At 39.2% G+C, this 16,086-nt stretch overlaps 1 protein-coding gene across 27 annotated transcripts in view; it reads right to left on the reverse strand.

Annotated features, from left to right (window-relative positions):
• Positions 1 to 310: 310 nt before the first annotated feature.
• Positions 311 to 16,086, reverse strand: part of RIMS1 (regulating synaptic membrane exocytosis 1) — a 303,442-nt gene continuing 287,666 nt past the window's right edge. For all 27 annotated transcript variants that reach the window (XM_061460482.1, XM_061460480.1, XM_061460507.1 and 24 more), the window contains 5 exons: positions 9,366 to 9,507; positions 6,936 to 7,048; positions 4,128 to 4,229; positions 2,890 to 3,029; positions 311 to 2,538 (listed from right to left, as the gene is read on the reverse strand). In XM_061460482.1, coding sequence (XP_061316466.1) covers positions 2,320 to 2,538; positions 2,890 to 3,029; positions 4,128 to 4,229; positions 6,936 to 7,048; positions 9,366 to 9,507 — 716 coding nt within the window. In that variant the 3' untranslated portion in view covers positions 311 to 2,319. The remainder of the gene's footprint in view (positions 2,539 to 2,889; positions 3,030 to 4,127; positions 4,230 to 6,935; positions 7,049 to 9,365; positions 9,508 to 16,086) is intronic.

A 16,086-nucleotide genomic window follows, 5' to 3' on the forward strand; every position in this document is an offset into this window, starting at 1 on the left:
CAACTTCAATAAACTGATTGGATGTCAACAGATGGTAATTTGGCTACATTTGTTTCTTGACTTCAATTTGTCTGCTTCAAGGAATGAGAGCACAATTTGGCTCCTTTCTCAGTGAAAAGGAAGCCAACCAAACATGACTTTCACCAGGCCTCAGCTTCTGGCCCCAGATTTCAACATACACTATTACAGCAATCAAAAAACCATAGAAATCACTTATCATTTTACTGTTCCTTAACACATTTCACACAGTCCTGCAGTGAGCAGAATCACAGATGAACCCCAGGACATACAGAGAGCACAACTACTACACTGGACATGAAAAGGAAATTTTATTAAACATGTTTACATAACATGAGCTGGAATTTCATTTAAAAGCACAGGGGAGTGTTAAGACAAGTGGTTGAAATAGAAAGATACTATCGAATTATAACTAGTTGGTTTTTGGCCACTAAGACAGAACAGGATCTAGTAGTAGTGCACCAGTTCTTAAGTTCTTCCTGCTCAGCAGGTCGAGCAGTAACCAATCTGTGTCCTATGGAAAGATGGGCAGAGTAATTCCCACGTGTTGAGTAATAATAAATAGTTCACTTGGTGCAGGCAGTATGTCTATGGATTAAAACCTAGTGTGTACACAGTTTCTACATGTGTTACAGCCCCACAGTAGGAATCTACACCAAATAGTTATTAGAAGGAATTTGGTCCATACTACATCACGTTTTCCATAGGGTAAAAAATAAAGTCCATCTATAGACATTTAGCACCAGACTCACTGACCTAGCCTGGCTAAAACCTGCAAAATGTCTATAAGAAAAATGGATGGCTTAGATTTCTTGGTTACTTCAGTATAGTAAGTACGAGCAAACTGTACAAGTACATGCAACATACAAGCTGGCCTATGTGGAACTAACATACATTATTAAATAACCTTTTTCATCTCTTTTTACAAAACGTGCATGCAGCTTTGAACAGTTCCAAGTCATGCTGCTCTATTTGTGTGATCACAAAATTGAATGGCCTGTAAAAGGAGGGGAAACATATCAATGCACCTGCAGGAATCTGCAGTTGTTCGCACATTTACAGAATATCACAAGGGATTTCGAGGCCAAGAAGAACTCAAATGAATAAAAAGCAAATTGAAATTTGAATTATTATTTTTTTTCTCCAAAAAAGTAAGATATCTTGCGTTAAAAAATCAAGCCTTGTGCTTGCATCAATCTCAAAGAAATGTAAACTAAAATTTGATAAAAACATTAGTAAGTGCAGAATATTTCAACTGGAATTTCCAGTGAAACATTGAACAACTCATACCATGCTCTATCCAGGGCAGACAGGTGCGTCTGAAGCGACACACATCAGAGAAGCCTGGGTACAGCTGAAAGTGTCATATGCTCAATCCATTCCTGGTCAACATTTTGGGAAGTCAAATATACATTTATACACAGAAATGTAAATATTTCCTCTCCACTTCTAGGAGGAAAATTGCATTACCAGTAACATATTCAAAGTCAAAATTAAGACCAAAGCTGCTTTTACCAGTCCCCAGCAGTAGTTGCAGAATTCTTCAAAATTCTTCCATGCAAAACATCACCAACATAAAGTTATTATATATAATGCAAACATATCTGCTTTGTACAAAGAAAAAGTGGTACCGTGATGATTATTTATTTTTTAGAATCTAACCTAGGTTGGTCATTTGTTCTGGGTCTCCACGTGAGCGACTTGGAAGTACCAGAACTGAGAAACGATTTGAACTAATTGCTGGAATTGTAACTGTGGCTGTTTGTTGAATACTTTAACGATGCTTACAGAGATATGCTTCAGCCCTTTTTTGGTTGGTTTAGAAAAAGAAAGGAAGGGTCTCTGTTAGCGTTGTGAGGACTTCTACAAAACTAGTGGAATCACATGGCAAAAAACTAGTGGAAGTGACAAGTACAGAAAAAAACCTGCTGAAACACCAGGAAGGTAATGCTGCTTGGGGGCTCTGTCAAAGTGTGAGAATTACAACATCGTTAGCAGAGTGAGAGCTTCCAGTCTGGGTCATCTTTGACTTAGGTCGAATCTAAAGGTCTCTCTCTCTCTTTTCTTTTTTTTGTTTGGATCATTATAAGCATCTGTGATAGCCGCTAATAGATTTGCCGTATGAGATATACCTTTGTTCTGTCAATTAAAGCCATCTCTAGACAGACAGACATATGTTTGGATAACTACTACAAGCGAAAACAGAAGTGATTGTCTCTCTCCAACAGTGTTTTTTGATCATGTGAATATCTGGTTCCAATTGTTATCCTGGATGATGTTTTTATCAGACAGCACCTGCTACTATGATCTAATACAGGGAGGCCCGGTTGAACTTTCCAGAGATGACTGAGAAGCCCTGCGTGTCAGGGGAGTCAAGGTTGGATCCACTAGTGATGAAGGTGGAAATAATTTATACCAGCCTATTACCACACTGGACAGATCCAGTTCCTCCAGAAGGATCTGGGCAACTCCCATGAAGCATTTGTGGTCCATTCGGCCATAGTCTCCCCAAACTATTACCTGGAAGAACATAAAATACAAGTTCAGCATTGTCCTCAAACCCTCACTTATACGCTCACTCCTGCTAAGTGCAGCGTAAGGAAAATGTTATTCTTAAGGGTGAATGATTGCTCCCTCTTGTGGGAAAACCTAATGGCAGGACAGGAGCAAGAGTCAACAAAAGAGAAATGTTTAATACAGCCAGACATTTTGCAGGTCTGAAACCACAAGCCACAAGGATGTGTTCGCTGGCATTTATAAAATTAAATGCGTACTGAGTTGGAATAGGTTTACACATATTGCTTAAACTTAAGTAAACATGCAAGCACTTCTCCAAATGGTAGCCTAAAATGGGATTGAGAAGGAACTGACCTGAAGGACTTTACCCTGTGGACTTTCATCAAAAACCAGTGTCTGCTGGTACAAAGGATCAAGGGTCTTCCGTGCAATTCTTGTCTTCTTCTTAGCTATACATGCTCCATTTTCCAATAAATACACTTTGACATATGGAGCTGCAAACAGAACATCATGAATTTTATGTCTGGACTTAAAAACTTCTACATTGCCCATCTGAGCTGGAGGACAAATGCTTTAAAAGGGAGCTGAGCGGAAAGAAAATGGCACGTTAACTTCACTTTATAATCTGAATACAGTTATATTTGTAAAATAAATGATACAGCCCATAAGAAATCAATTTGCTTTTTATAAACTTTGAATGTAAGGATCTGAAATGTTACTAATAACAATTACGTTTCATATCTGTCATTTAAAAACACTTTCTTTTGCCAGGAATTAACTGTCACTGAGAGCCATTTGGGAGTCTCTATGTATGTTTAGGGGTCAGAGATATTTCAAAACAAAAGTCTTTGATGCTTCATTGAAAGGAATTTTTAAAACTAAGTGGCTCTGATAATATAGACATTAACTGCTCTTTCATCTTCAGCTGCTAAGGGGGTTTTAAAGTAATATATTAGCAAAATGTTATCTAAAACAACTGTTCCAGTTGTTAAGGTAAGCAGTGGCTGTGGCAGTGATTATAAATCTACTCTAATAAGGATATCTATAAATAACCAGAACTTTCAAATATGACCTTATAAAATGATACAGTATTAAATCTCATTCATTATACAAATTATTGACATTGTCACTAGCTTAACCTGCTGTCTTCTTGAAGCACTGCTGCATGCAAAAGATCCTGGCATGTGGGTCTGTTAAGCTGTTTGTTCAATGCACTTTCCTTTGCTTTCCATCTCTTGTTTTGATGTGGAACAAACACATAGGACTTCATCTACATCGACAGAGCCTCTCTGATATATACGACTTGCCTAAGATTTTTTTTTTATTTGCAGAAGTATTTCTGCAAATGTCCCTTCCAGAACAGATGTTTTCTTGCTGAAAATCATTCTTTTAAAGGTGGCACGCAACTGGCAGATGCAAGGTGGTAAGAAGTGGACATCAGTAGCAAGGATATACCTACACACACATTCATTGCTGAAAAGCAAGCCAAACAAATGCAAATGTAATGAGGAGCTCAAACAGCTGATCCCCAGTTCATCAGCATATTTCATATTCTCATTTTCTGTTTATACACTGTCTATTTTTTCCCTTACCTGGGGTAGATTTGGAGCCAGGTTTTTGTGTGAGGCCACGGGCTCTGATGACTTCTACTTCTAACTGGCCTTTTTTGTCCACCATTCCAATCTGGATGTCACCTGACAGGGAGAAGAACGCAGACCATGTTTTAGAGAAGCACTACAGCCCAGGAGATAGGTGAGAAACAGAAAGACTAGTTTTCTGCTAGTCTGCTGCATCAGAGTGCTTGTCACCTCTTTTCCTGATCCATTTAATTTCTCCATTCTTAAAGCAGAGCTAAAATATGTATACTTAGGGTGCACGGTGCCCTTTCTTCTTGTATGGCTTATACCAGAGCACAGTATTTTTGACCCATGGAGGCATGCAAATTTACAGCAACACTATGGTATAACCACCACACCTGTAATTTTGCACTGGTGAATTCTCTAGAGACTTCCTACCTAAGATTTGCCCCAGTGTGCCAGTCATTGACATGTGCAGCCCTGAGAGGAGTCCCACGCTCAGAGAACCTAAACCCCAAACTCACGTTCAGAAATCCCTTCAGCTGGAAGTTTCTGCCCCCAAGCTGAGAGCAAAGAGCTAACAGTACAAAGGGTTCATGTCTGATGAAACAGGAAGGAGGACTGCTGGTGGAGGCTAATGTTGAAACCACCTTCTTTAACTACAAGTGCCTGACTAGATCCTCAGCATGAGTCAGAGGCACCAGCCAGAGTAGGCACACAGTCATAGCAAGGCTTCAGAGAACGATGGCCAGCACCCCAGGAGCTCAGAAGAGTTGTTTTTTTTTAATCTGAAAAAGTCTCCAAAAAGTACAGGGGTGACAATTTTCCCTTTTTTAATCAATATTCCACACACATTTTTTATGTGAATAAAATGAAGCACCATGTTAAAATAAGAAGCTGCTTTTGCTACTAAACAGTTAAACTTGCTTCCCTTCCTAAGTTCTGACAAATGACATTAGCTGCAGAAAAAGGAAATTGCTTGCTCTGAAACCAAGCACTGTTCTGATCTAGGTCAATAAAATGCAAGGGAAGTCAACTACAGGGCGATGCTCAGAGCATTGTATCTCTACGGTTTTATGTATCATGGAATCAGCTGGGTAGAAATGTAACAGGCCATGTAGAATAACAAATTAACCATATAACATGGTCAGCTATGTGATGCCGTGCAGATAAATGAACTATACATATATCCATGAAGCAAGTGAGTCTGTATTTGACATGTAAACCCTGATTGTTGGAAAAAAAAAAAAGAAACCAGTCACAAAGAGTCCTAAACGATAGAATTTGGGGTCTGGATTCAAAGAAATAGCAGTTTGAAATTAACTAGGCCTGAGATTTTCATATGCTTGTCTAACAGTGTACTGAAGCAGTGTTTATACCCCAGTACTTGAGGTATGACAAAGCAGCAGGGAAGATTGCTTTTATCAATTGGACTTTGCTTGAATAAACAGAGCTCTGTGTTGCACCAAAAATAGCTCACAGAAAAATTCCAACAAGCCTTTTGAAGAGCCCATCTCTGTATCGCATATCCAAAATGAAACATGCGACAGGGAACCAGAAGGGGGAGCGGTAAGACAAACATTTTCAAATTGTCACTAGTGAAAGGATACCACATGGAAGGTCTTCCAAAAATTGTTAAAAAGCATGACTGAGTGCTTTTGGGTGTGCAAAAATTGAGCCTTTAATAAACAAAGAGTTTGATTACTCAGAAGTGAAAATAAGCATATTACTCTAGTAATCTGCAGAGAAGTAGTCAGAAAAGATTAAAGTAGACAGAAGAAACCTAGACCCTTACATTCATGCTGATAGAGCCACTTAGATTCTTACTGGACAAATCATCTCACATCATCTTTTATCTTTTAAAATAATAAAAACTCTGACTTTAATAAGTTTGGTGCTTATTAAATGCATTCATAGCAGTCATTTGGACTTAAACAGCAGCCCTTGCCCTAGGAGGTAATCAAGGCATTCTCAAGAAAGTATCTGTCTCCTTCACTCATGATTTGGGAAGGAAACACTGTCTTCTGCAAGCTTTTTCTTTCTGTTTCTCTCTCCTTCAGAAGCACCTCAGTAGCCCTTCCTGAAACTGACTGTCCCAAGACAGCTGTACTAAAGCATTGGCCACTTCTCATTTCCAGCAGAGGAAGTATCATTAAAGTAGTGGATCAAGGACTCCTCACTTAGCATCCTAAAGAAATACTTACACAGTGCTGCACTGTTGTACACCTTATACACTCCCTTCATAACCAAGATACAGCTAATGCTGCTATAGGGAAATACCAACTGGTCTGAAACACAGAGAAGATCACAGAGAGACACAGGCAGCTGCTGTAGAAAAGGATTTTGTCACTTTCATGACAAACACTGGCTTTATCAACAGCAACTGGTTATTGGTCATTGCAAATGTGGGGAGAAGTTTCGCATTCTGGGGTGAAATGAACTAAACTTGGACACTTGCCAGAGTTTGTCCAGAAACTGCCTGTCACATCCAATGTAATCTGTAGCAAGCAAATAGAAACTCTGAATAGCTGAGATTTTGTAGAGAGCTACAACTGGAGAAACCACAACTATTTTGAGTGGCAAGTAAAATGCAAGCCCTATTTCCGAATTGCAAATGAGATTAGCTGACATCTCAAATGGAGCAAATACTGTTTCTTACCCCATTTTGAATGCTAGCATGCTAGGAATACCAGTGAATCATATAAGACCTTCATGTTTACACTGAAGGAAGCCACTTTGTAAAAGTGTTCTTGGGGCTGTAGTCTCGCAGTGTGTGCATTAGTGGCCTATTATTCATTTAACAGAGGAGAAAATTATTCTTACCCATGGCAGGAGTTGCTAGTGTTTGTCGGCCTACTAACTGTGCAGGTCCAAGTCCATCGAGGAAATCACTAAACTGACTGTCAGCGCCCAGTCGTACTCCAGGAAATATTAAACTGAAGCAAAATAAAAGCTGGTTAAGCATAAGAACAGGATTAGTTTCTACTGTCCTACAGTATTTACCTCAAAAGTACTACTGATATAAGTCAAGCAGCTCAGGATGTGCAACCACAAATTGTTCTGCAGCATCAGGTACGAGCTGTCCCCCATGGGCCCCAAAGAAGTGTGGTAGAGTTCTGCACATGGACCCAATGTAGTCCATAAAACAGTTCTTGCAAGGGAGTTCTTCAGGAGCAGTGAAGAGCCCGACAGGTGAAGAAACTATAAGTGACCTTGTATGAGAAAACATAAAAAGCCTCACAAAATTTAACAGCCTATCATTCTTCATTCTTGAATGCCTGATTTACCTTGTAATACTGTTTTATATCTATACATACATCCAAACACCATCCATATCATTTAGAACAAACAGGGAAAACAGATGTATACACTAAGTTAATCTGATTTCTACAGCTGTTTAATGAAGCAGCAGATAGTTAACTACTGGCAGGTAGTACTAGTGCTGATTAGAGCTAAACCTAATGGTACTCCCTAGCCAAAATATTCTGGTAGCCACATCTGAGTCTATTGTTGGTACTTGTCCCTCTTTCAGGACACAAACTGAAATGTAATACATCAACACACATAATATATGGAAAGATTTAGCATCAGGTTGAATGGGGCTCTGAGCAACCTGACTGAGTTGAAGACGTCCCTGCTCATTGCAGGGCAAGTGGACCACACCAGACGATCTTTAAAGGTCCCTTCCAATCCAAACTACTCAGTGACTTTATGAGATGTGCTTTTTCAAGCTTGTTTCTTGTATTCCAGAATCTCCATTTTCTTTTTAATAGAGTCTCCAAACAATAACCAAAGAAACAAGCAGAACAAAAAAGAAAATAAACAAACCCCAGAGATAAAGAATGATCCATGGTGTGGAGGCTCAGCTTTTTTGGGGACCTCCACATCACAAGGAATGGAAGAACAGACTTTGAACCAAGCCTAGATAGCATGGCCACCAGACCATCCACCACTCGGTATCTGCTTCTTCCTCAAAGAAAATTCCCTGTTAGACTGAAGAAAATAACAGCACTTCCTAATAAAAACATCTAGTGTGAAAAACTTTGATTTCCACTGATCAGGCTTATGTGCTCCAGTCATAGAACACTAAAAGCTCTTTGCAAATCCCAGCTAGCTTTATAGGAAAAACACTTTCTTCTCTTCAAGACTAACTGCTTTTACTATGCCTGTATAAATGCACAGACTGCCTGTAACTAAAGCTGGCTGGAAAATACCAGCACAGTGCTTTTCGTTACAAAACTGATTTGCCAAAAGGTCAGCTTTTCTGTGAAGTTTAGTTTTAAGAACTCTTTTATTTAAGAAGGTTTCTTTGGATAGAGGAGGAAAAGAACCTCAAGGTCTCCAGTCCAACCATCAGCTCACCAATTACAAGATTCTCTGCATCTAAACATTCTTCGTTCACTGTGATCTAAACCTAGAGCTGCTGTAAACTAATGTTATTATACCAAACTCATGCAAGTTTGCAGAGCATTTTAGGATTCGATCTACAGCTATATCACAGAACTCAGAAAAACAGAAGATATTTGTTATATTATAGACAACCATATAGTGCATTTACACTTGCATTCCCAGTTTCCCCTTGTGGGAAGGTATCTTCTAAGAATTTCCTAGTGACCACTGTGCCTTGGCACAAGCAGTTGAGTCCCACTGAGAGCTGCGAGGATGCTGAAGTATTCACACACATTTCTGTGTAAGATCTGCCTTTGTTCTCCTACATACTGAGTCATTCAGCAGTGAATGAAAACAGCTGCCCCATTACCCTCAGTTGTCTGCCTGATTTCAGCTGATGGGGCAGCTTGACTCTGGGTTTACAATCCTCAATAAGAGACTTGGATCACCTCCAGACTAAACTTTCTTTGTTTATAGTATTACTGAACAGAGTTTCATATCACAGGGATTTACATACATTTGAAGTCTAACTTTGAGTTAATCCAAACATAACTCAAAGAAAAAGTACCCCTTTGTTTTGTTTTGAATAACGCAGTCTGAATTTAGCTGTCTTTTGTTGGACAAAATGCCTCACTGGATGACAGGGAAAATGTCAATCCTTAAGAAATCCTCTCTAAACCTCAGCTTTCAAGAAATTTGTGTTATGTGCCTAAAATAGTTAAATTTTGTAAATGTTTCAAGGGGAAGAATCTGTATACAGAACTATCCTCTTCAGCCAGAGCTGGGACCTCTGCTCACATCCCAGGTTTTCTTACAAAGACAAGAAACATCTCCTACATTACTAATATTTATAATGTCACTTACTTGCCCTCTGAGCTATAACTGTTTATGCTGCCATCAGTGGATTCCCGACTTGGCTGTCGAACCATGCGACTTCTCATCTCTGCTGCCATTCCTGTCTCTGTGCTTCTCTGTATCGTGCTCTTTAGCTTCTTGCTGCCACCCTCTGAAAGCAGAGAAAAGGAAGCAACAGTTAGAATGACAACTTAGAGCAAAACCTTTCCTTGCAGCTTTCCCCCAACAACGATCTGACTTGATGATTGCTATTTAATAATACAAAAAGACCATTCTGATTGAAGAATGACTCTCTCTTCCACAGCTGCAAGTTGGCGATGGCTTCTCCTGGAATGTAGACAGGATAACTGTGATTGTCTGCTAACTATGTACTTGGTAAGGTGTCTCTAGCCACCTTATTAGTTAGGTTGGGTGAGTACAAAAGAAGTTACAACTCTCACAGAAAGAAAGAGGGGAAAAAAAATCTTTCATGCATTCCACCAAAAAAAATATTAAGTAGTAAAATACCTAGTATCAAAATATGCAATAATGTGTTTTGACTCAGCAAAATCTTACTTTTCACCACAGAAATTCTTCAAAGTAAACAGTGAGATTTACATAACTTCTGATCTCAGCATTTCCTAGGCAGAATTAACTGTCAGAGAATTTGTCTGCAAGATGACAGACTCCGCAGTCCAAGCTTGCAATTGAACACTACAGAGTAATGCAGATCTTGTGAATTTGTTTAAAGGCTTGATCCGTTTGGAAAAGCTTCCATCACACATTCTTTAAATATGCAATTTGGGTTCCAAGTGGGAGGTTTTGTTTTTCCGTTGAGCCAGGAGAGCTTCCAGTTCTTTACAGGGGTGGTTATGAGCTCAAGGTGCAATAGCTGACCTAGAATGAGTTCTGCTGTCACATGGCAAACATTATGCTTCCAATGGTAATAATTGTTCTCAAAGATCCTTAACTAAATACTTCCAGTGAAGGCTCTATGTGACATAATAGCATGTGTTGACTTCAAACTCTATCTTGTTATCAGTTCAGTTATTGTTCAATGGGTAACATTACTTTCTCTCAGGAAGTAATAGGTTTACAAAGCTTCACCTAAGTGCATACAAAAACGTTCTCCTGCATTTGCCCCTTCATTTACATGCTCCTTCATTTGCTGTCTGCAAAGTCTTGCACTTCCTTTTCACAGCCTGCGCAGGGCAGCATCTGAAAAGGTACAAGTTTCTTCCACCACCACCTCCTGTGGAGACTGAAGTGCCCTGAAAAATTTCTTACCTTCCTGTTTCACATGAACAACGCTGATGCTTGAAGCTGACAGATCTCGATCTTTCTTCACATGAAATTTAAGCTTTGATAGTCCCTGCACAGCCTATCCTTTGCTCAGGGTATTCCAACATGCTGTGGAGAACAGCTGGCCCTTGCTGTCTGGGTCTGCAGAGCTGGTAGAGGGCAAGGAGAAATCACACCAGAGAGCTTCTTCCCTCCCGTGAGTTACCACAGTAACCTCTTTGGTGCTAGCATAGACACGGCAAACATGGCCAAACTGAGAAAGAAAGAATTCATATATTGGGCTTAGAGGAGACATCACCAGCACAAAAGGGGCTGTGGTTTTCTTCTTAAGCTTCTTGGACCAGGGACTCTATCCATGGCCACCCAGAAGCAGGGAAACAAATGCCTATGAGTGGAAGAAATCAGCTACTTCCACAGATCCTTTACCCCTTCTGAGTCCAGCAGCTTGGAGGTTCCCTTGTAGGCCACTGCAGCTCATCCAAACTCCTGGTCCTTGGTCAGCTGAAAACACATTATTCAGTGCTGCTAAATGCAAGGTAAAAGAGGCTAGACAAGGTGCACCAGGCAGACCACTCCCTAGGCAGTGCAGGTGACTGTGGGATGGTATTTGCTGGAAAGTTGGTGACTCTGTAGAAGTGAAATGCTGCATTTTGGATCTGAGCTTTATCTTTAAAAATAGACCATGTGTCCATCATACCAACCCTCAAAAGTGAGCTGAGCATCAAAAATGAATCAAAATTCAGCCTAGGAAGTATAACCCACATGCACAGCCCTACAATAAATTAGGATTCTCTCATTTTCAGTAGCTAAGCATTCGTCACCCATATTGTTTTGTGCCTCTCTTGCTGAGACCTGCCTAAAAGTGTCTCTGTTTCCATCTGCTCCTACAAAGCAGGTAAGAGTACGTGGTTTACCTCCTATTGCCTTTTCTGGAGCCAGCCAGATCAGGCAGCATGACCGGAAGGATATAATATGGTAGAGCTTGACATGTGGGTAGCTGAATAGGGTTGCCTGTGAGTATTCATGGCTCAGGAGGTAGGAGTGATGAGGCGCTAAAGGTAGCCACAAGATCATCATGACCTTTACACAAACTGGACCTCCAGGGAAACATGGTGTGTGCTGAAATTTATGGACTAGAGCCAGGCTGTTGGGAAGGCATAATGAAGAAAACAGTCATAGAAATAATCACTGTAAAAAAAAATAAATTACAGAAATCAATATTTTTGCTCTAAGCCACTGTAAAGATTGAAAATAGCAAGTGTTTTGGTTGTTTTTTTTTCCCAAAAGAGTAATTTTATACTATCAGAGATAACATCCATATTGCAGCTTGAACATACTTCTCTGCTCCACAGGTTTTAAATGCACAGACCACAAAGTAGGAATCCTCATGCATGAACATAACCAAGTCCACAACCGTGTCTTGCTGTGCTGCAAAAAACAGACTGTTTTTCCAAATACTTTTCCAGTCACTGCTCTCCGTCTTACTGCACTGGATTCCATTTCTTTATTTCTCATCAACTTTTCTTTTTTCAGGTTAAAGATTAAAAAAAATTCTTTTGTCTCCTCTTCTAACTGAAAGTAACATCCGTAATATTTCCTGGGGTAAACAGTCCTCCTGAATATTTCACTTTATAGACTCAGTTTTAATATTCTGGAGTACAATCAGAATCATAACATAAAAGTAACTCAAAGTAACCCTGCAGTACAATCAGAATAATAACATAAAGTAGCCCAACAGAATGGTAAAATACATGAGGAGTTTTATGGAGTAAAGGAAATTGCTTTTGCCCATGAGTAACAACCGAAACACATATTGCACAGTTTTAACCTTTTGGAAGTTTTAACCTTGGTCATTTACGCATATCATATTTTTGTCCACTTATAGCACAAAAAGCAATGAGAACAGTGTATCTTGTTGGTGTACTCCTGTAAGCTTCTCAGGAAAACCAAATTCTGCAAAGGGAGGAAGGTGCTTAGCATGCAGCTGAGCTGGGAACTGCTGTTATTTCTAAAGGTGCTTCAGAAACATGAACTCTCTCTGGGGTACAACTTCCAGTCCTGCTCGACTGCACAATGAAACACATGATTCAAACAATTACCAGTGTTCCTCCTGCTCTTGATAATGTTGTTTGTTTGTTTTGTTGTTGTTGTTGTTTTTGTTTCGTTTTAATAAAAAAGTTTTCATTTTGTATTACTTTCAATCTAGCAGTTGTGTATATACCTTTGGAATGCTGTCTTTATATGGACAGTACAAGTTCTTAAGCTCAATATCTATGCTATGATACAGTGAGAAGAATTTCTACTCTTGCCTGGATATCTTCTGGAGAATATTGGGTCCTCATCCTGATTTTTATTAGTTTGATGTGTACAGTTAAATTTTATAATATGCACAGCTTATAAGCATTTTGCAGCTCACCAACAGCACTTGTTTCTGTTAAGCGGCACTCCTGCTACAACACACAGATGACAGTGTGCAATGCACTGTTTCAGTCTACTTGTAATAGCCTATAGTGACTGCTTCTTGGTCTGACAAGAAACTGGTTACTGATTTTGTTTTTCTCAGGAAACAAAATGTTCTCTGTATATTAATGGAGGTCCTTATCTAAGTAATGATGAAGAGCAAAAAGAAGGCTTGTTAGTGTATGCACTATTTTACATTTGTACAAGATATCAACGTAGTTGATGTGTCGCCAATTTCTGTGCATCCTATCACCTTCAAGTATAGCATCCAGGAGCAAAATGCTATTGACAACTGAATTATATTAGCAAGAAAAGGTCAGTGACAGTGTCTATGGAACTGAGACGGCCTACTAGAGATAACTCAAGGCTAGCTTTACATTTCTAAGGGCATCCAATTCAGAGAGGACAATGGCCCAAAATTACTTGTATCCATAACTGCCCTTAGCAAAGACATGACTGCACAGGACATCACCATTGACCTGGCTTCTCCCCTGGGCTCCATGTGGTGCCTGGAGGCAATTACTGCATTTTGCTTTTGTTAAGTAAGTCTGAAATAACAGGACGGGCTGTGCCATGACCTGCTGGAGTAAAGCTTTTATCCTGTGATGCCAAGGTGTGTATTACATGCCATAGGACAAGGCTAGGGGATATACAAGAGCATGCAAGGACACAAGATCAGCAGCTTAGTCAATAGAACAGTGTTAGAGGCTTCTGTAGGGTGGAAGATGACAATCCTGACATGGTCTGCTACATACTGCCTATAGGGAGAGGTGCCTTGAGGACTGTCCAGACTCATGCCTGGGGGTCTCTAGTTGGTTAGTGCCAAAAAAAAGGAGCAAGTTTATACACGTGCAGCACCTGGGTATGTAGCATGGAAAATTCGTGACTGGGTCAAAAGAATGCTCCAGAGAACAGTGCATACACTACTGCTAAATCCACTAATGAAAGGGGTAAGAGGGGTACTAATATTCAATGTCATCGCATGACTCAAGGGCAAATTATTCACGATACATGCTCATGCATGCTCATGCATCCAAAGAAAGCCTACAAGGACTATAGATCCAAGCCAGCTCTGACTGAAACCTGGCAGGACTGTGACCATACTGTTGGTTTGCATACGGACTGTGTGAGACACCACCAAGATTATGCCAACTGAAACAGAAAGGGTCACCCTGCAAAGAACTATGAAAAGCAAAGCCAAGGGGCACATATGATTCTGTGATTTCCTTCTGGTCCTTTCTGACGTGTTACTGATTTTACAATCCCAAATTTAGCTCTTGGAGACCTGCTGAGTTACAAGTTCTGCAGCATCCCACTCACTCTGCATGCAGCACTTTTAAACAGCAACAAAATATATTTACACATGAATTGACAAAGTGCCCTGTGGCTTACAGTCCTAAAATAGAGAAAAAAAAAAAAGAAGAAATAATTGAAAGAGCATTTGTTCTTTTACATGTGTACATCTCTCAGATGACCTCAGCAGTAGATTGATCACAATGTTTTAAAGTACATAGTGACTATGGACATAAGATAAATAGTAAGAAACATGACATTTAAATAGAAATTATTCCTGGACTTTATATCCTGCAATACTCCACTGTATTTTACATTCTGTACATTCTGCTACACTCTCTTGAATACGCTGTTTATAAAAAGACATCTGAAATATTGCAATATGGTCTTTTAAATGTTTCTTCCAACTATCAGAGAATATATTCAAAGAAAGGAGAATGCTGTTTATATTCTGTGGTGTTAGATCCAGAGGTTTCAAATCCAAATATAAACCATCATGTACTTCTTCCCACTTCTATTAATTGAAACAAATCCACAACTAACATTTATACTATTTGTCATGGTTTACAAGCAACAAAATCTTCTAGAAAGAATATTCACCTTTTCAGCTGGGATAATTTATCAAGATGTATCTTTTTAATAAGGAGTTTGGAAGAAACTGTATCTCACAACTACATGGAGTCATATTCAGCTGGCAAGCCAATTTCATTCCCAATATTTTCAGTTAATGAAAAAAGATAATGCGTTTAGCCCATCAATATATACGGGTTTTTTTCTGACATATTTAGAGACAAAGGAACAAAAAGCACCAACCCTTACAAAAGGAAGCTTCACTGAAATGCTGTTAACGCTTATATTAATGCTTTGATGGCTTTTTAGCCAGTGTACCACAGAAGCTTAGCTTGTGATCGTTTTATACACAGAAAAGGAAACCTGTAAAACTCAAGCTCTAAACAGTTTGTACTTAGATTTCAAAAGAAAGTAACTTATCCAACAGCTCCTACTGACTCCAGTGAAGCTGAAATAATACATTGAGAATAAATGACAGGCACTGCTTAAAGTCCATGCTCAAAACAGAAGTAAACAAGGCCATTATTTATTACCTGACAATGTACTCAGAACTTTGAGAAACTGCTTTTACAAAGCTTATCTCAAGAAAATATGGTCTTAGGCATATTTACTGAAAAAAAACCAAATACTCCAACAAAAACCCCAAACCAAACCAAAACTCTAAAAATAAGCATGCGGTTTTGTATGGTTATCCTGATAAGTATGATTTTTCCCATCTCAGGGAAGAAACTCCATTTCTAACCAAGACATATCTATCTTAAAGAAAAACAATGGTATCTGGCTAGAAAGAGTTCAGTTACAGCTTCTGAAACTACTAGTATTTTTTGTCCAAAGACTTTTATATTAATAGTTTTGTACACATACTTGCAATGAAGTGAAATGAGCCACTATCTGTCAGCCAAAATAAGGCAATCACAGATGATGTATGGTAATGAGTTTTGCTACTAGGATTGCACCAAACACATTTTATAAACATACAGAAATAACAGCATCTTAATTACCTTGTTCATACATATGCACAGAGGTATACAAAAGCAGAATATGGCAATGAAACTGATAATAGGTATACATGCCTAGTTCTTCAATGCTTAAAGCCTATTTCAGTGAAATTCAATTAGTAACAGAG

This window comes from Pezoporus flaviventris, unplaced genomic scaffold, assembly GCF_033815535.1.
Source record: "Pezoporus flaviventris isolate CSIRO_AGI_PZ_B2104156 unplaced genomic scaffold, CSIRO_AGI_Pfla_v1 ptg000031l, whole genome shotgun sequence".
Taxonomy (NCBI): Eukaryota; Metazoa; Chordata; class Aves; order Psittaciformes; family Psittacidae; genus Pezoporus; species Pezoporus flaviventris.